This window comes from Bison bison, unplaced genomic scaffold (assembly GCF_000754665.1).
Source record: "Bison bison bison isolate TAMUID 2011002044 unplaced genomic scaffold, Bison_UMD1.0 scf7180017864258, whole genome shotgun sequence".
Classification (NCBI taxonomy): domain Eukaryota; kingdom Metazoa; phylum Chordata; class Mammalia; order Artiodactyla; family Bovidae; genus Bison; species Bison bison.
The window spans coordinates 1,872,693-1,893,320 of record NW_011494830.1 but is presented as its reverse complement, the minus strand read 5'-3'; the positions used below and the strand labels follow the sequence as shown (position 1 = coordinate 1,893,320).

The 20,628-nt window shown below is 35.8% G+C and overlaps 1 protein-coding gene across 2 annotated transcripts in view; it reads left to right on the top strand.

The window, feature by feature from the left end:
• EPHA3 (EPH receptor A3) overlaps positions 1 to 20,328 on the top strand; it is a 412,939-nt gene extending 392,611 nt beyond the window's left edge. For both annotated transcript variants that reach the window (XM_010847913.1, XM_010847912.1), the window contains exons 16-17: positions 11,116 to 11,271; positions 17,585 to 20,328. In XM_010847913.1, the coding sequence (XP_010846215.1) occupies positions 11,116 to 11,271; positions 17,585 to 17,690 (262 nt within the window). In that variant the 3' untranslated portion in view covers positions 17,691 to 20,328. The remainder of the gene's footprint in view (positions 1 to 11,115; positions 11,272 to 17,584) is intronic.
• The last annotated feature ends 300 nt before the right edge of the window (positions 20,329 to 20,628 follow it).

Genomic DNA, 20,628 nt, shown 5'->3' with positions numbered 1-20,628 from the left:
TCCCAACTGTAATTCAGTTGTGTGCATTTTCTAAGTATTTATTCCTCCAATTAGCTCTAAGACCAATGAGATCAGATGCTGTGCTTCCCTTGTATTACCAGTTGATACTTGAAATTCAATAAATATCTGTTACACACATGAATATGTATTTGCTGAAATAATACTAAATTTCCATTTCAACAGACACACAATTTTTAGAAAAAAATATTCCAGTTCTTTTTCCTATTCAGTATATGGATTTCTACAGACACTAGTCACAAAGGTAAAAGCTTATAATTTTCCCCTAACCCTAATCCTAACCCTAACCCTAATTTTCTTTTATTTCCCCTAAGCATAAATCTTATGTTTCCCTTCCTCTTCAATACACTTGGAGACTGTCTCAATCTGAGTTTGTGAATGGCACCAAGGATTCAAATTTCTGAATGACTTAGTTATTTGGATCACTGTAAAGAATTATGTCTATAAAGTCCTTTAGGAAAAACAACATCTTCTATCAATTTTTATAGGGATGTTGTTTTTCAGAGTCTGCCTGAGTCTAGTTAGTTTTATGGCACATTTTATTTCATATACTGTTACAGAAATCTTACTACAATGCATTATTTTACTTTTCAACCTTCCTTAGAGTTGATGATTCATAGCAGAAACATTCCCAAAGAATATTCCAGTGAGAGTGTCTTTGTGAATATCATTGCTGGAAGTAGGGAATGTGTTTAAGCAGATGGTCATGGTGTATCAGATTAAAAACTTACTTAGATGTTGCAAGAAGTGGTGAGAAAGGAAAGGAAGTTGGAGTAAATTTTATGTTTGTTCTCCAGTAATTGATTCATTTTCCTAAAAGTAGAGTAAATGGAGGAGACATGAATAAATTTGAAGTTTTGACTGTATATCAATATGAAGATTTATTTAGCATTTACTTTGTGTGAAGTGTTATACTGGGCCCTGAGGGCTTCCCAAGTGGCAGTTCATAGTAAAGAGCCTGCCTGCCAATGCAGGAGACATAAGAGACACCGGTCAGGAAGATGCCCTGGAGGAGGGCATGGCAACCCACTCCAGTATTCTTGCCTGGAGAATCCCATGATCAGAAGAGCCTGGCAGGCTATAGTCCATAGGGTCCCAAAGAGTTGGACAGGACTGAAGCAACTTAGCACATGGTGATTATACAGGTAAAGAGACACAGCCTCCACTTGCAACAGCTTGCCTTGAAAATTGGAGGAGAAGTTCAGCAATACTATACAATTAACCCTTGAATAGCACAGGTTTGAATTGTAGGGGTCCATGTTCCTTCTCTTTAGTCGTTTCTGACTCTTTGCGACCCCATGGACTGTAGCCTGCTAGGCTCCTCTATCTGTGGGATTTTCCAGGTAAGAATACTGGAGTGGGTTGCCAAGTCCTCCACCAGGAGATCAATCCAATCCAGGGATCAAAGTTTGATCCCAATCCAGGGATCCCAATCCAGGGATCAAACACGCATCTCCTGAGGCTCCTACATTACAGGTGGATTCTTTACCGCTGAGCACCTGGGGAAGCTTATAGGGGTCCATTTATACACAGATATTTTTCAGTAGCAAACACTACACTACTCCAGGGTTTGTGGTTGGTTGAATCTTGGGGTGCCAAGGAATCTCAGATAGGAGAAACTGCAAATAGGGAGGACAGACTAAGTGAATATCAGTGTTGTTCAAGGTCAACAGTAATATCCCTCAGATTAAGTAATTATTGGAACAAAAAGACAAAGTGTTTAGGAATCATGAACAAAGAATGAGTTTACTTTGAGCTTTGAGATTCTTTGGAAGTTGCAGAGAAATAATTTTTGGAACTGAGCGACTAGTGGATGATGAGTGAAATGTCTACCAGTATAAGATCATACCAGGCTGGGAGAACACTGTACAGAAAATCAAGACACACAAAAATTTACAATACTTCAATTTACACTGCATAAACTATTTCTGGGATAATATAGGATCAGATAAGGAATTATGAGGAAGGAGCCACTATATGATTTCACCAGATAATGGAAGATTGCATGTCATCTCTAGAAATCTGGACTTTTGTCCATGAGGAAAAGAGGAGCCGTTGAAGACAATTAAATGACATGTGGAGTAGTTCTCTGCAAATGTACCTAGAAGAACTGGAGAGGAAGAGTGCGTGATAAGGAGTAAGGAGGTGATTTCAATAGTCTTGGGAAGGACTTAGGCTAGAGTAAAGAAGAGAAAATTTATTTTAAAAAAAGGTGTGAATTCAAACAGTTGTAAAGAAGTATTATAAGACATGGTGAGTAGTGAGCAATGCAGTGACATGGAGTAGCAGAGAATACTTCCAGGTGAACAAGGACTCTGAGGACAGTGCTGTTACTAAACGGGGTACCAAGTGCAGAAGGATGAACAGCTGTGTGAGGAAGATTAGCACTCTGGACACAATGAGACTGAGTCCCACAAGAACATGGAGAGTTACATCACAAGCTGGGGAGAGACTAAAGCTAAGCATCCAATTTCAAGCCTTCTGACGGCAAAGATAATTTTTTCGAAAAAACACTATTAGAAACACATTTAGAAGGTACAAGTCTCGATCTAGTCATGCTGATTTTTACCACAAGTATATCCATCTATATTCTTCTACATAAAAATATGCTATGCTAAGTCACTTCAGTCGTGTCCGGCTCTGTGCCACCCCACAGATGGCGGCCCACCAGGCTTCCCCATCCCTGGGATTCTCCAGGCAAGAACACTGGAGTGGGTTGCCATTTCCTTCTCCAAAGCGTGAAAGTGAAGTCGCTCAGTCGTGTCCGACTCTTAGCGACCCCATGGATTGCAGCCTAACAGGCTCCTCCGTCCATGGGATTTTCCAAGCAAGAGTACTGGAGTGGGGTGCCATTGCCTTCTCCGACATAATAATATAATTTCTACTTAAAGCTCTCATATCCCAAGGATCATAGGAAGACTGTAATCTGTGAATAGTGGAGGGTGTTTGTCTGCATGGGTTGACAGTGAGACACCCTGCCTCCCAATCTCCCAGACTGGGAGCTTCTCCTTGCTGCTCCTGTGCTGCTCTGTGGTCAGTGGTGTTTCTGAAGCCTCTAAATCCCTCCGTCACTTAGTGTAGACCTCAAAAATCTATAAGAACCAAGAAACTGATGGAAATGAATGAATGCTTCCACAGTGCGTAACGGGGTATCACAGTAGGTTATGGAGATTTCAGACTCCTTATAAGAGAACTACAGAGCCAGTCAAGCCAGTAGGTGGCAATCCTAGAAGGAAAAGTGTTTGAAACATTAGCTGTTATCTCAGAACACTAAACCACTGCATAGACTTCTATCCAGAAAGAAAGAAAATGGTCTCTGTCTAGAGCTTTGGAAAACAGCACCAATATCAGAGCAGAAGCATATGAAGTGGTAGGTAGAAATAAGAACAGACAGAGTTAGGAATGAAACTTAAACCATTAGAAAAACTACAGATCAAGGAATTTTCCAAAAGTGGATAGAATGAATTGTATAATCAAAAGCTGCAAAAGAATGAGGCAAAAAAAGACAATAAAGGAAAAGAGCCACTCTAAACAATGAGAAGGACATTGAGTTTTTTTTAGATAGTTAATTTGATTTTTTAGAATGATAGATGAAGTACATTTTAAGAGATTTTGTTATAATTGGGATGATGAAAAAGAAAATACAATGCAAAAATAATGCTTTTGATAAATATAGAAAAAATGAAAAATATAGTCATAATGCACCTGTATAAAAGGGTAAAAATAGAGCTCTTCCTTTTTAAAGAATTGGAAAAGTCTTTCTTAAAGAAGTTCTTGATAGAAATTGCTGCTATAAAAATAAATAGAAAGTAGTCTTAGAAAGATAAATTTTCTCTCATTTTATCATACATTTTTGTTATTTGTTGTTTAGTTGCTAAGGCATGTCTGATTCTTTGCAACCCCATGTTTACAGCATGCCAGGCTTCCCTGTCCTTCCCTATCTCCTGGAGTTTTCTACAACTCATGTCCATTGAGTTGGTGGTGCTATATAACCATCTCATCCTCTGTCACCCCCTTCTCCTCTGCCCTCAACCTTTCCCAGCATCAGGGTCTCTTCCAATGAGTCAGCTCTTTGTTTTTGTTATACAGATTAAAAAGTAAGCAAAATTCATTTTTAAAAGAAACTATAGTGAAGATTAGTTTTATATTTTGTATATATATGTAATCCATATTATATCATATTTATGTATTATATAATAACTAATTTTACATGTATAAAATGTATAAAATATAGCACCTAGATTTAAATAAATTCATTGTATTAATTTTATAAATGTAGATAAATTTAAAAATTTTAAAAACTAAAAATAAAGAAACATGAAAGATGAATTCATTTCTATTCAGAGAGAAGATGCCTTTATTTGGGGATATTTATGTATATAAAATGAAATAGAGAAATAACTTTTTCTTTAAATTCACAAAATTTTCAAATGCCATGTCATTGGATTCATCAATACTATCATAAATTTTAGAATATAAATTTTGGGCATACAGAATGATATAATACATTCAATATTTTTAGAATGAGGTTCTAAATGAAGGTAACCTAATTTATAGTCTAAAGACTTAAATGATATATTTTAAATACTTAGACTAATAAAGAGTCAATTATACTTAGTTAATTTAATTGGAATGATTTAAAATATATTGTTTCATTGTGCTAATTCTTATTGCTAACTTTGTAAGGGTTTATTGTCATTAAGTTGCAGAATAAATAAGAACAAAAATAAGCAGTACTTATAATTTTTCCCCATTAATGGCACTAAATTAACATTAACAAATGCTACTGATCTCTAAGAGAACAAAATATATTTATTTTAGAGAATGTCTACTTTTTTTTTAACAAATATTATATACTTTAGTAGAAGTCTAAGGACCAAAAAACAATCTATTTCTCAAAATGACTTTGACCTCTAATTCTGAAACTGACAGGGTGACTTTCCTTACTGAACAAATATGATAAAGAACATTTTAGAAGAAAGCAAATATTCCAAATACTCAGGTGATCTCTTTTTTTTTTTTAATCTTAAAAATCAAAGCAAGTAATTTTACCATTGGGAGAAATTAAACCAGATGTAATAGCTATAACTGCTAAGATTTTGTCCTTAAGGTCTAGAGACAATTAAAATAAACACAATGACTTTACTCCTCTTTAATGTGTCATTTATGTACTAGTCTCCTGTTGGGAACTATATGTACTCAAAATTATTTTTAGTTACTGATGACAAGTTAAATTCATTTCATCCTATTGGAATTTCTTATATTAGGGATAAAAAGATGAAAATGATCATAAATTCATGTTTAGAAATTTGACAAATACACAATTTTCCCTTGAAATACAATAAGGTACTCCTTGAAATAAAAATGTTAACAATAAATTAGAAAAGGAATTGAAAAGTATTTTACCATTCTCAGGCAATAATATCAATAAATATAAATATAATTAACATTTTGCTGCTGAGAAACTACTCTTTATGGTCCCTGAAACTATTCACAACAGACAAAAAGCACATAATTATAGTGGGATAGAATACATCTTCAACATTACTAATATTTACTTCTAGACTCAGTAGGCATCTACTTATTCATTCAAGAAAAATATATAAATCATTATTTTTAATACATAAAAAATAAAGCCCTTTGTAAACCCAAAAGAGTCTTTCCATATTATAAAAGGATAACTTAACATTCAATTTTAGAGTTAGAATTCTAGTGCAATACCGAAATAAGATCATTATAAGAAGATATTCTTGGGACTAGCAGTTACTTATTGATATTTGTCCCGAGTATCTGGTGCTAATTGTTATGAGCATTTACAGATAAAGTAAGAGCTGGTGGGAAGAAAATATATGTGTACCTCTTTAAAGCAACAGTATGAAAATCCACAAAAGAATAATTCAGAAACCAAAATCCAAGGAGGGAGAAAGAAAGGGAGGAAAGTTATTTTTTGCTTCCCCTGAGCAAACATGTAATTTCCATGATTTCTTTTTAATGACTGCAGTCTGCGGCCAGTAGGTACTGATTTATGAAAAGCTGTAAAAGATCAGGTGGAACTCTGCAGGACATCGTTTACAGCTGCACGGATTGAAACCCATCTAATTTGTCTAGTAAAAGTGTGAGCTCACAGTGCACATCACCCAGCCTATAAATTTCCCCTTCAGACCCAATGTCTGGGGCTAGGTCTAAAAAAACTCCAATGCCTGCAGCTGCTCAAAAAGCCTACATTCCCCTGGTGCGCATGAAGAGACATCACAGGCTCTTCACAGTGAGAGACAAATTCCTATCCATTGATAAACTCTCCAGATGTCCTCTCGGAGGAGGAAAAGAACCAATTTTTATTTGAATTCCCCAGAGAAATCCTGGAAGTGGAAAAATGATACTTTGCAGGGCTGGTTATTCTGAGGTCACTGGCATTAAAATTAGGTCATTCTTTGTCTTCCTCATACTTTGATCCAAGTAATAAACAGAAAGACTCGGTTGGGGTCACTCTAATCCCTAATCCGCCTGTCCTGTTTTATTTCAATTTGTTTGTACTAATTTTTTCCAAATTCTTGTTGAGTCCGACGGTATTGTTGAGTTTAAAAATACAAACCATTTTGAATTGAGAAAGAAAAACTCTGCATTTTGCTATTAGGCATACTTCGTAAATATTCTGAATAAACGTCCTGGGGTTTGATTCTTCATACCCACAAGCTCATAAATAAAAAAGGATTGCTATTCATGGGACCAGGAGTCGACAAGAGTCAACATTAGATTAGTCTGTGCTTCAGCTACTGTAGAAATCCAAGCTGTAGGATGTGAGTATATGTGAGTGTGTGTGCATGCCTGTAGATAGTCCAATATTTTATTGTCTCCTTTCTAGGTCTCACTTTACTTTTCTTAGAAAATTTCCTCACACCTGATTTAATGCTGCACCTATCAATTTTGTTTACTGATTCCAAGTCTTATCCAGTGGGTACAATATTATATCCAATGTTGGCCAGTGACAAAGGATATTTCATTCATGATGGTCATGCAAAACTACCCAAGAATATTGTGCATGTTTTGGAACCTGGCTTGTGTATCTATTTCTGTAATTTCTCAAATTCTTAAAAAAATAAAACACAAAAAATTTCAAAGATTTAAAAAATGAATTTTTTTCAGATTAGTAATTTAAAGAATCATAGAAAATTATTTATGTATATATTCCAGAATTATTTATGTATATGTATAATGTTTATAGTATTATAAAATACTACATTTATATTTTGGGATGTTCTAGATATTCCTAAAGGAAAGATAATGTTTTGTAAAATAATGCTTAATTTCTCATTCTTTCTTTTAGATGACCTGTGAGGGTTAGTTAAAACTAAACTATAACACAGCAAAACAAATTACAAACTCCATAACTTTAATTTGGCTTCCCTGATAGCTCAGTTGGTAAAGAATCCACCTGCAATGCAGGAGACCCCTGTTTGATTCCTGGATTGGGAAGATTTGCTGGAGAAGGGATAGGCTATCCACTCCAGTATTCTTGGGCTTCCCTGGTGGCTTAGATGGTAAAGAATCCACCTGTGATGAGGGAGACCTGGGTTCCATCCCTGGGTTGGGAAGATCCCCTGGAAAAGGAAATGGCTACCCACTCCAGTATTCTGGCCTGGAAAATTCCATGGACTGTGTAGTCCATGGGGTCTCAAAGAGTCAGACACAACCCAGTGACTTTTACTCTAATTTTTTATTTATAATTAAAACATTTGGGGTAAAGAGGATTGAAGTGGTTGAGTTTAGTCTAATAGAAAAAAGAAGGTTGAAAAATCCTCCACATTTGTCTGTCTCCATTTCACAAATCATGACAAGGAGGGAAGTAATTACTCATATGTATTTTCCACAGAGCATGCAAATACAGATAGAACCAAACAATCATGCTGTCAATGTTTTCTTAAACTCAGTATTAAAATTGTATTAAATTTTCATTTTTATCAAATAAACTTATTTTTAATTAAAATTGTATCTTTAGCAGATAAATTTAATATCTCCCCATCAAAATCCAAATGAATTTACATGTCTCTCATGTGTTTCCAACAGCAGCATGCAGATCTAGGACATGTTTGTTTAGATATCAGAATATTGACCTCATGCTTACGCATGTCTCATACATTAGGAGTGAGTTGGAGAAATATTATCAGTAGTAAAAGAAATCTCCCAATTAAAAAATTCCTTTTAAATGTGGGCAGAACTTTGATTTGTCACTTAATTTTAGTTTCAGATTCCACAAGAATTATAGGGACATAGCATCAGTGTCTAACTAATATAAAGATTAAAGTCCTTCGTATCTGTGTATTATGCTTAGTCTATGCCAGTATAGTCTCTGGCATATTGTTAGTGTTCATAATTGTTTAACATAATTCTTATGGCTATTATTATTGTTCATCTTAAAGCAAAGGCCTTCATAACTACTATTTGCTCAAGCACCCATACTAAGAGGAAAGAATAAAGAGAAAGACAATCAAGTGTCTACCTGGTGACTGGTCCCAGCCTTATGAGTCACAGGACAATTAAAGAGATCACTGAAAGCTCAAAAAACAACCCAAAGGCAGTTTACCAATAGGATGCTTCTCTTGGCTCCTCAGAGATGAAAACATGGTTTCCTCCATTTCTTTTTTATCCCTGTTGTTCCTTTGAGTCACCAGATCTTGCAGTTGGTCATAGACCTATAGTCAGACCTGTAATTATATAAGTCAATCCTAATGGTATGGACCTAACAGAAGCAGAAGATATTAAGAAGAGGTGGCAAGAATACACAGAAGAACTGTACAAAAAAGATCTTCATGACCCAGATAACCATGATGGTGTGATCACTCACCTAGAGCCAGACATCCTGGAATGTGAAGTCAAGTGGGCCTTAGGAAGCATCACTATGAACAAAGCTAGTGGTAGTGATGGAATTCCAGCTAAGCTATTTCAAATCCTCAAAGATGATGCTGTGAAAGTGCTGCACTCCATATACCTGCAAATTTGGAAAACTCAGCAGTAGCCACAGAACTGGAAAAGGTCAGGTTTCATTCCAGTCCTGAAAAAAGGCAATGCAAAAGAATGTTCAAACTACTGCACAATTGTACTTACCTCACATGCTAGCAAAGTAATGCTCAAAATTCTCCAAGCTAGGCTTCAACAGTATGTGAATTGTGAATTTCCAGAAGTTCAAGCTGGATTTAGAAAAGGCAGAGGAACCAGAGATCAAATTGCCAACATTTGCTGGATCATCGAAAAAGCAAGAGAGTTCCAGAAAAACATCTACTTCTGCCTTATTGACTATGCCAAAGCCTTTGACTGTGTTGATCATAACAAACTGGAAAATTCTTCAAGAGATGGGAATACCAGACCACCTGACCTGCCTCTTGAGAAACCTATATACAGGTCAAGAAGCAACAGTTAGAACTGGACATGGAACCAAATCAGGAAAACATGGTTCCAAATTGGGAAAGGAGTACATCAAGGTAATATATTGTCACCTTGCTTATTTAATTATATGCAGAATACATCACATGAAATGCCAGGCTGGATGAAGCACAAGCTTGAATCAAGATTGCTGAGAGAAATATTGAGGTTATTGATAACCTCAGATATGCAGATGACACCACCTTTATGGCAGAAAGTGAAGAAGAACTAAAGAGTCTCTTGATGAAAGTGAAAGAGGAAAGTGAAGAAGCTGGCTTAAAATTCAACATCTAGAAAACTAAGATCATGGCATCCAGTTCCATCACTCCATGTCAGATGGGAAAACAATAGAAACAGTGACAGATTTTATTTTCTCGGGCTCCAAAATCACTGAAGATGATGACTGCAGCCATTAAATTAAAAGACACTTGCTCCTTGGAAGAAAAGCTATGACCAACTAGACAGCATATTAAAAAGCAGAGACATTACTTTACCAAAAGGTCTAGTCAAAGCAATGGTTTTTCCATAGTTATGTATGGCAGTGAAAGTTGAACTATCAAGAAAGCTGAGCACCAAAGAACTGAGGCTTTTGAACTGTGGTGTTGAAGAAGACTCTTCAGAGTCCCTTGGACTGCAAGGAGATCCAACCAGTCAATCTTAAAGGAAATCAGTCCTGAATATTCATTGGAAGGACTGATGCTGAAGCTGAAACTCCAAAACTTTGGCCACCTGATGTGAAGGACTAATTGGAAAAGACTCTGTGCTGGGAAAGATTGAAGGCAGGAGGAGAAGGTGATGACAGAGGATGAGATGTTTGGATGGCAGCATCGACTCAATGGACATGAGTTTGAGTAAGCTCCGATAGTTGGTGATGGACAGGGAGGCCTGGCGTGCTGCAATCCATGGGGTCGCGAAGAGTCAGACATGACTGAGTAATTGAACTGAAAAATTCCTGTTAATGCTGACTATATTGTGCAATAAAAATCATAATCACAATGGCTATCTATTATCTATCTTTGTGTGTATATATACACACACACACACATATATATGTATGTTTATATTGTAAAATATATTTGGTGTTGTCCTAGTTGTTAGACTTTCACTTCTTGTTACTCATCTACTGTTTTCTATTTCTTTTTAATTTTTAATGACAATGTGACATTAAATTTGTGCAAACTTTACGTCCTGCTGTAAATATAATCTACATTGTTCAAATTTTCCCTTAGACAGCATCCTGTACAATGTCTGCAGATGAACATTCAGTAGGCAGGATTTAATATTGGAAACAAATCCATCCACCAAAGCAGACAACAGAGTGTTCAGAATGTCATGTCAGCTATAACTGCAACCTAAATTACCACCATCTTTGCTAATGGTTAACAAATTAAATTATAGAAGTATGTATGGATATATTTATGCTTTTCACTGGCAAAGTTTCAGTAATTTAAAAAGCAGTCATGAGTAGAGAAGGGGAGCACTGAGACAAGATGATTACACAGTGTTCTTGCAAGCTGCCAGCTTGAGCAGATGAAGGCTTCATGGCAGATAAATTTTACAAATACACAGGAGCGCCACATGAAGTCTGGAAGTCCCTGCTGATGTTGGTGTCGAATTTTGACACACAGCAACTCTGCTGACTCCTGACCTTTCTCCCTTTGGTATTTTATTTCCTTGCAGGCCCTCAAACCTTCTCCTGGACCAAAGTAACATCGACATTACTACCTTCCGCACGACAGGTGACTGGCTTAACGGTGTCCGAACAGCACAGTGCAAGGAAATCTTCACAGGCGTGGAGTACAGTTCTTGTGACACCATAGCCAAGATTTCTGCAGAGTAAGAATAAGCTTTTGACTGAATGATTCTGAACTTTCTAGTGGACATATATGTCTTGAATTTGTATATTTAAAGAGTAAATGAATCTCTAAGGTACTTAACTTTCTCCTGAACCCACTGAGCTGGATCCTGGGTCTCTTTCTCAAGGATGTCTTCTAGATTGATGTGTTGATGTGTGTTCCTCCCTCATGCTTCATTTCCACAAAAGCTATCTTCATTGAACTGTGACCTTCAGATAAACCACCAGATATAAACCCACACCCCACCCCAACAGACCCAAGCCTCTAATTTAGAACATAGGCAGATATAGCATGATAACTGTATACCCCCACATTTGTGAATTTCTGTTATTTCTAACAAAGCCTAACCTTTGTGGAAATGGAAATTTGAGAACTAGGTGGATAATCTGATATACAGGGGAACATGTCAAAGTCTATAAGTAGTTCTCAAAGATACTAAATAAACAACTTATATTATACTATCACCTATTCTTAAGTGATCTGATGCTAGAAAATAAAGTTATAAGCAAGTTTAAGACATAATTTTCCTTAAAAAGGCTTATGATCGGTTTCAAAAGAGAGAAATGCACAATTGATAAATATTAATTAGTTTTATTTTATAATTTATAATTTCATGTGTTAAAAGCTAGTAGGAAATGACAACCCATTCCGGTATTCTTGCCTGGAAAGTTCCACGGGCAGAGGAGCCTGGCTGGCTATAGTCCATGGGGCCCCCAAGAGTCGGACAGGACTGAGCACACACACAAATACACATCTTAGGGATCCTGTGGTACAATAGGGATCCTTTGGTAATAGGACTTCTTTGATATGAGAAACCCATGGCCTTAAGGAGAAGGGGTTTATAAGGAATTAAATTAACCCAGTGAATAATCCATAAAAGTCATCCTCATTCACCAAGTTTGCTAACTGGAAATAGGAAGTGAAAACTGGAAACCATATTCTTCATCACTCTGTGAATGAGACAGTTGACTTCACTTTCTAATGAGGCTGCATCATTTTTTCTTGTTCTATTCAGTGACTTTTCTGTATCCTCATGCACATAGCTGAAAATGACTCTCTCAGTCCTAGATCGCACAACCTTGGTATGTCATTCAACTGACCAGGGTCCAACTCTCTTTATTCTAAGTCCCCAGGAGAGACATTCTGAAGGCCTCAGTCCTGCTTATAGATAGACTGGCTTCTCCAAAGACATGTTTGCCATGAGCTAATCATTTCATTTCAAAGGAGGTGGAGTGAGATAGCGTGAACTTGGCTCTAGGCATTCTTTCTTGAGGGTAACATAAAGTACTGCTCCAAAAGAGCTTTTGTGTGGAACAGATACATCAAAATTGTCCACAATTTTGTAGCTTGTAAAGTCTCTTTGGAAACTGTATCCATCTTTGAATCAAACTCTTCTACCTTTTGATCTTTATTACATTAAATAGACCCTTTAGTGCCCTCAACTTTCTGTAAGTCATATCCAATATTTGAATATTCAAATGTTGTTGAGCATCTAAAGACTTTCTCATCTTGTCAATCATTTAAATAAAGACACTTGGAATGTTATAGATTAGATGCCAAAAGGGAGTGTGTAATGTAATTAATAGAGATACAAACACCTAACAAATAGGTAAAGGAGTTTACTATTAATGGTATAGCATCCTTATCAGAAACACAGACATCACAAAAGGATCTACAGAAAGGGTAAATTATACTGAAGAGGTGAATTTATTCTTAGAATATAAACTCACACTCGTTTACTTAATACGTGCTAGCATTCCTATTTGAAATATAGTATTTATTGAATAGACTTCTGACCCAATTGACAATGTGCTTTGGGTTTCTGTGATAGTTATTTTGATCAGACACAGCCCCAAGATATGTTAATATATTTAAATATTTTTAGAAATTCTTACTCTAGTAGTGCAAATAGTTTGGGTTGTGATAACAAGACACCTGCTTTAGAGCACAGAAGCATAGCAAAGGACAAACACAAAGCTAAAAATTTCTGCACCATTGCCAGATTTTCAAAGGCAAAGCTATACAAATGTTTATTCTCAATAAAGTATCAACATTCAGAGCTTTTGGATAATGAAACAGTATACTGAAATGGATGAGGCAGAACCTTGTTAATATGATTAACAGCGAGCTCACAATTTAAATATAGTCAGATATCCTAATCTACCAATGTAGACAGAATGCTATTTGTTTAAAAAGGTGAAGTGGCAGCAGCCTTTGTTACACTTTCACCTTAGGAATGTGTGTCTCTGGTACAGCATTGGATAGCAAGCTCTTTTTGGGCTGGCTGGAATATTCCCACTTAGTGGTTATGATTATTTAAACAAGTTGTGAGTCTATATGCAAGATGAAAGCTGATTTTTCCTAGGATACTCAGCTTTTTCAGATTTTCCCCTTCACACTGAGCCAGTTGGTTTCAGATCTCTGTATTTCAAAGTGCTTTCTTCTGTCCTTTCTTCTCAATTTAGGGTCAACAAAGAATTAACATATGCTGACCTAAAACTCCTTGAAAAGTATTGTTGACTTATTGGTTCTCTGTCTCATATGCCACCTTCCTTGTTTTAATGCAAAGGATTATTTCATATGCCACCTTCCTTGTTTATATCACAAATATAAGAATTTTAAAATATTTAATACATTAATCATTTAGGGAAATATAGTGAGGCAACATTTTCATCTTCAATGTTATAAAAATATTTAACTCTATATTTCATCCTTTCTTTTGCAGTCTTAGGTGTATTGCTTGAATTTGATTCATTCCAATCCTTATTTTCTTGGTGTTGTCCAGGCTCAATTCAGAAATGATTCCCTTGACCAAATAACTCTAGAGTTTCTTTTAGAATAAGACTTTCAGATTATTACCTAAGAAAGAATATTAAATTTGTTTTCTTCTTCTATCCAAACTATCAATCACTGGACAAGTGTTTCATACTCAAATAAATATTAGCTTATTCCAGTTAGTTTAGAGATTTCATTTACATGCCAGCTACTCGTCACCTAATTTTCAAATAGAATTTTTTAAATGTGTGGTCTTATTCAGTCAACGTATTTTTTAAAAAATATTATTCCATAGTCTAGGATGGATTAAGGAAGGTTAATGTGAGAAGGGAAGAGAGAATAAGAAAGGGCAAGATTGATTATAGAAACTGGAAAGAGAATTAAGTGTGTGGAATGAGTCTGAGCAGATTAATTGCTGCATGTCATTACCCTGCACCCTCGGATGCCATTTTCCAAGTGTCATCACCTATCCTTTTGCCTTTGAAGTATCAGATAGCTTATTAACCTCTGGTCTCAATCTTGAACTGTTCTTTAGTCTTGAACTTTTCCATTGCTCTTCTCAATAGGGTAGTCCTAATGAGATAAGGATACAGGGAGTGTTACTGAGACTACAGCAGCGGGATGTTTAGAGAGATTTCGGTCATAGCAGAGTGGCCGGTAGAAGGCATTTTGATGGGGGGAAGAGAGTAGAGGGTACATAGAAGCTCAAGCTAAGGCATCACCTACAGGGATGTTTACTGTAATTCTCTTTTCCGGTATAATCCTTTGCATTAAATAGAAACAAGACTCCATATCAGCTTGCTTACACTGGGTTCCCAGATGCTGAATCTGAAACAGTTTTATGCAGATTTCTTCATGTACCCTTGGGACATACATTCCATAAAGAAGCGATGAGGAAGCATTGGACTGAAGAAGAAGACTCAGTTCTACTTGTTGGAACAAGAATCCTAAAGCTGGGCTGGTCCTTCAGACTTGTCCCAAATTGGTCTGTGAACTTGCAGTATCTGATTTTTTCCAGTGGCCAAAGAATCAGTCGTTCGGTTCTAGAGGAAAAGTCAGGGTTAAGCATCATAGCTTGTATTACTCCCTCATTATGCTGAAATTTCTCAATGACCTCAGGAAATTTAGTATAGTACCTTGGAGCATTTTTTCTATCTCCCCATGATTGCATTTTGTTTTTAAGCTTATAAAGAAGGCCGAAAAGAGGAGACATAGAAAAAAATTAGCAAGGTATAGTATGTATGTATACATAGATATATAGAGAGGGAGATAGAGAATTGGAAGAAAGATGAGAGAAGAAATGTAAAAAACAGTGAGAATCTATTGATTTATACACACATATTTATGTCTGTCCTGTTTTCGGCTCTTAGATTCATAGTTCAAGGATGAGTAGAGAAATGTTTGTTGTTCATTTTAAAGATAGATCCTTGGTGTCTTTATAAAAGAATCAAAATCCTGTAGAGCACGCATTCTCAAAAGCAGGGTTCAACATAGATAACCTAGGTGTGGGAAGGGACAGAGAAGCCTGGTGTGCTTCAGTCCAAGCGGTCCAAAAGAATTGGACACGACTTAGCAACTGAACAACAATACTTAAAATGAAAGCTTCGTTATCCACAGTTACACAAAGGGCAGCAAGCTAGATGTCAGCATAGCTCCCCACTAGCCTTCCTGGTGAAGCAAGGTGGCTAAAGACTGACCAGAGAGGACCTCAGGCAAAATACAGGCTATCCATAGAGAATTTATTAGCCTCTTGAATGGCAGCAGGGTTCAGGGGTAACCTGTAGGGCATTGTGATTTCACTCCCAGCTTAGATAATAGGAATGCAACTGAGGTTTGATTAATTTTATGCAGCAGATGCTTAAATAACATGTAAATTGCTTCTTAAGTGGTTGCCTATTTTCTTCTTGCATACCTTTATTGCTTGGGAACTCACTTTTTAACAAATCATTTGGTTCAATTCTATGTAGTTAAATTCCCAATTTTTCATTCTTTCTTAAATGCTCAATATAAAGGAGCCCCACCTTTGTGTGCATTTGCATGTGTGTGCTTTTTCTTCTTGCCATTTTCAATTTGCCTAGCACTCCAAGTTGCACTTAATCCTCTGTCAACTCCCCAGATAAATATATTTTGGACAACCGATTTATTCTTTAGTAAGTACATATTGAAAGTGAAAGTGAAGTAGCTCAGTCATGTCCGACTCTTTGCAACCTCATGGACTGTAGCCTACCAGGCTCCTCCATCCATGGGATTTTCCAGGCAAGAGTACTGGAGTGGGTTGCCATTTATATTGAGCCCCTGCTAAATGAGAGTGATTGTTTAGGGTGTGTGTGATAAGCATAGTACAGAACCCACAAGAATCCTAGTTCACATGGAATTCACCTTCTTGTTAGACAAGACAGAGTAAAAAAATAAATAAACCAAAAAAAAAAAATAAAGGCAATATGCTGGATGGTGATACATACTTTGGAAGAAAATGAAACAAGAAAAGAAATAGAAGTGCAGATATGAGTGCAAAGAGGTTTTACAATAGGAAGTAGAGCCATCAGGGAAATCTCATAAGAGAGGGATATTTGAGTCAAGACCTGAAAGATGTGATTGTATGAACTACTTAAATCAAGAATGTTTAATTAATTATTTGCACATGTTTAGCTAAGTCTTCCCCCTCCCCCCAAATGAAGTTCCATGTATTCTTATAATATTTATTTCAATTCCTGGTTTCCAAGTATTAACTATTTTAAATCTAATGATTTTGATAGAGAAATATCCTTGCCATTTTTTGTAATTTGAAAGAACTTTATACTTTAAAGAAATTGTTCCAGTGATCTAGGGCTGAACAACAAACTTCCCAAAACTAAAAGGCTAAAACAACAAGGATTTTATTGTACACACAATGGCATGAGTCATGAATTTGGGTAGAGCTCAGGTGGGTGATTCTTCGCCTCTGGGGCTAGGGTTGAATGAAGTATTAGCTAACATGAATCTGATCTAGTCTGGAGGGTTTGAGATGGTTTCATTCTTTGCCCTGGTTCAGATGCTACATATACCAAGGACTGTAGACCAAGTGCTTACTGATGACCTCTTCAATAGGTAGTTGTATTTTTCCACTGGCAGCTCTGGGGCCTAGAGAGGGTGCCTCAGGAGATAAGAAGTAGAATCTGTTAGTTGCTAAAGAACTGAATGCAGAAACTGATACAGTGTCACTTTAAACACAATCTATCAGTCAAGTCAATCCCCAAGTGGGCCCTTACGTGGTGAAGTTCCAGATGGACAGGAATTTTGAGGGGAATACTGTTCAACCCACTTCCTATATTCATCCTACAGCCTATATTCTTCCACAAGGACAAAGGTGGAGTAATCAGGATATATAATACTACACATATGTTACAAAAATCAGAAAATTATACCTAGAGCATTGGGATCTGTAATTGTACAAGCTTTGTTAATTGAAAATATCCTATTTACATACTGTCCAGGAGCCCATGATTCTCACCAGAAATTTTCTTTTTTTTTTTTAACAGCGACATGAAAAAGGTCGGTGTCACTGTGGTTGGGCCACAGAAGAAGATCATCAGCAGTATTAAAGTTCTAGAAACACAATCCAAGAATAGTCCAGTCCCAGTGTAAAGTGCTATTTCTGGAAGAAAGTGGAAGATGTGGCATCACTCTGCAGACTGATGACAACACTGGAAATACTGGTGGACATTCCAAGCCCAATAAGACACTCAGATACGAGTAAAATGCCTTAAAATGGAATTAAAAAACTCTTTATTTTCCCCTGTTGTTTAGTGGATGGGTGGGTGGGTGTATTTTGTTTTGTAATTGCTTTTTTATATTAGTTGATGGATTAAATCAGAATTCTTCAGCGCAAAATGACAAAGAACTAGCATAGAGCCATTGATCATAAACTGACTATCATAAAAGCAAAACAAATGAAATAATGCAATGAACATGGTGGCTGTGCTTCTGAATAGCCACAGAAAAACAGACTTGTGATATTTTTATACACAGAAGAGATCTGCAACAGGTATTTTGTTTCTTTGAAAGCAAGCAAAATAGAGGAATTCATACCTCAAACTATCCGGCCATATTTACTACCTTTTCATTGTATTATTCTCCTTTATCTGTTCAAAAGCATATAGAAATGAAGTTTGTAGTTGTTTTAAGTACTACACATTTTTGATTGTTAGCCTCCTTAAGTATTATCATGTAAAAATGTGTTTTAATTTTGAAGAAAAGTACATATTTATTTTCTTTTTAATTGTCTTTTATTGTTTTCTATTTATGCCTTGATGATTTAATTTGGATTTGTGACAGCCAAGTGCCAAATGCTCTCTCAAATTGTCAGCAGTAGAAAACATGATAAACTAGACACAGAAAATGATGTGTTTCTTTCCAGACTGTTTGAATCATACACTCATATGTATCTATATCTATATATAAAAAGAAACAAAACCCTTTCCTTGTTCATACACTAACCAAATCTCTCACAGTCTGAATTATTCCACCCATTTCTGTCTCTCCATTTATTATAAATTGTGTGCTCCTAATTTAGTGTGATATACCGACTTGTGTATAACGGATTTTCAGTGACATACCTGCCTTGCTCTGGTGCTTAGGAGACCATAAACTCCCTCCATTGGTAAAAGAGCTATATTAGAGCTCCTGAATAGAGAATGCTACACTGGAAAGGATCGGGGTACTATTTAGATTGTTGTATTAATTGGCAATGTAGCCTACAAGCTGCCTATAAGCTGATGCATGACTCAAAAAGATCACTGGCTGACTGGTTTTGAAATGCCTCTTTATACATTTGCTTAAACTTGTTGAGCTGATTATAGGGAATAAGGATTACTAAACTATTCATCTGCATCACTGAGCTTTTGCTAAATTAATTAAACATTGTCATCATCAATAGCAAGTATTATTATCTTTGAGTCTCCAGTGAAATGCACCTATTATAGTTTTGGTATATATCTTAGAAACATTGAGCTTCTTGACACTTATTGAACATATAATCGTCAAAACAGCTGGTTGTCCATCAAGACTCAAAATCTGGAGAGATCTCTTCTTGCAAGGAACTTGGACTTTCTGTTCCATAAAGGTCAAATATGAACATACTCCATAATATTTGAAATATATACCTGGTGGAGATCTAGCCATAATACATTGTGAAACAACATTTTAGCTCTATCTATAATCTTTCTAATGCTGATATTATCATGTTATTGGAATACGAAATACATATGTCAGAAGAATAGAATGGATAAAACAATGCTGCAACCTTTATGTTCTTATGCAAAATGGAACACTTATACAGCTTACAGTCACAGATCAAAATTCACAAGTGCTAATCTGTTGTAAATTTAGTGTAATAAGGCTTATGTTGTATTCCTTCATATATAAAATTATTTCTCAAATGTCTTCAATATTCTTATAGTCAAATCATCCTACTAGAATTATGTATTGGGTGTATAAGAGCATGAACCTTTTAAAAAGATATATATGATTATGAAATTAATTACAAATTTCACCTAAGCCTGCTAGAAGCAGCTCAAAACCATTTTTTAAACAAACATTTTGTTTTGTGGAATGTTAGATTGAGATCTGAATCTGGCTTCAATCTCATTTTTTTCCAGACTAGCATTTACTTTCTTAGGTACTATTCTGTGCACACTCCACAAAATCTGTGCATTTCATGAACTAGGAGAAGTTGAGGATTGTTTAATCTATTTCATTTATTTTGGCTGTGGTTTCCATTTGAAAGTAGAAATTGTATACGCAGTATATTGCTCTTCATTTTTCACTATTTTTCTATCTGACTTCTTACAAATTTACTTTTCACAATCCTTACCCTGTACATATGTAAACATAACAGTGTACGATTCTTAACTGTGGAATAGAGGTACTAGAATGCTTATGGCCATCTCTTTGTACAGAAACTGCGTTGGCTTTCAGTAAACACGAAACCACAATTGTTTCATAATATCATGTACCATACTATCTGATTGTATCTTAAGTTTGATTTACATATTTATTTCTGGTAACTTGCCCATGTTAAGCTGTACTAAGTATCAAATAAGCCATGTATAAATGTGATGTGATTGGCAATATGTGTGTACTTTAAATTTTCATCTTCAAAACATTACTCATTTAGTCTATGTTGTACAATGTAGATGGCCTCTTACTAATGTAAAATGATTTGTAGTGGAAACATTTATATTTTTATAATAAACATAACGAAAATATTTTTTACAGATTGGAATATGGAAGTGGTCTTTGAACCTTTTTAAATATTATAAAAACGTGCTTATTTAAACAGCAAAATAATGAAATTTATGCAAGTCAAGAAGAATGTGCTTCTGTTTATTTTTTCTCCATTAGTGGGGAAGAGATGTATGTTATGTTATCCATAGACATTACCAAGGCGTGACTGTATATCTTTTAAAATACTGCTCTAGTTGATATAATTTTACATTGTAATTCCTGTGAGATAATTGCTTTCCCTCTGTTGTTCCAATAGAAATCATGGAGCCTTTCTTGACTTAGGAGTGCTGTCTGAATC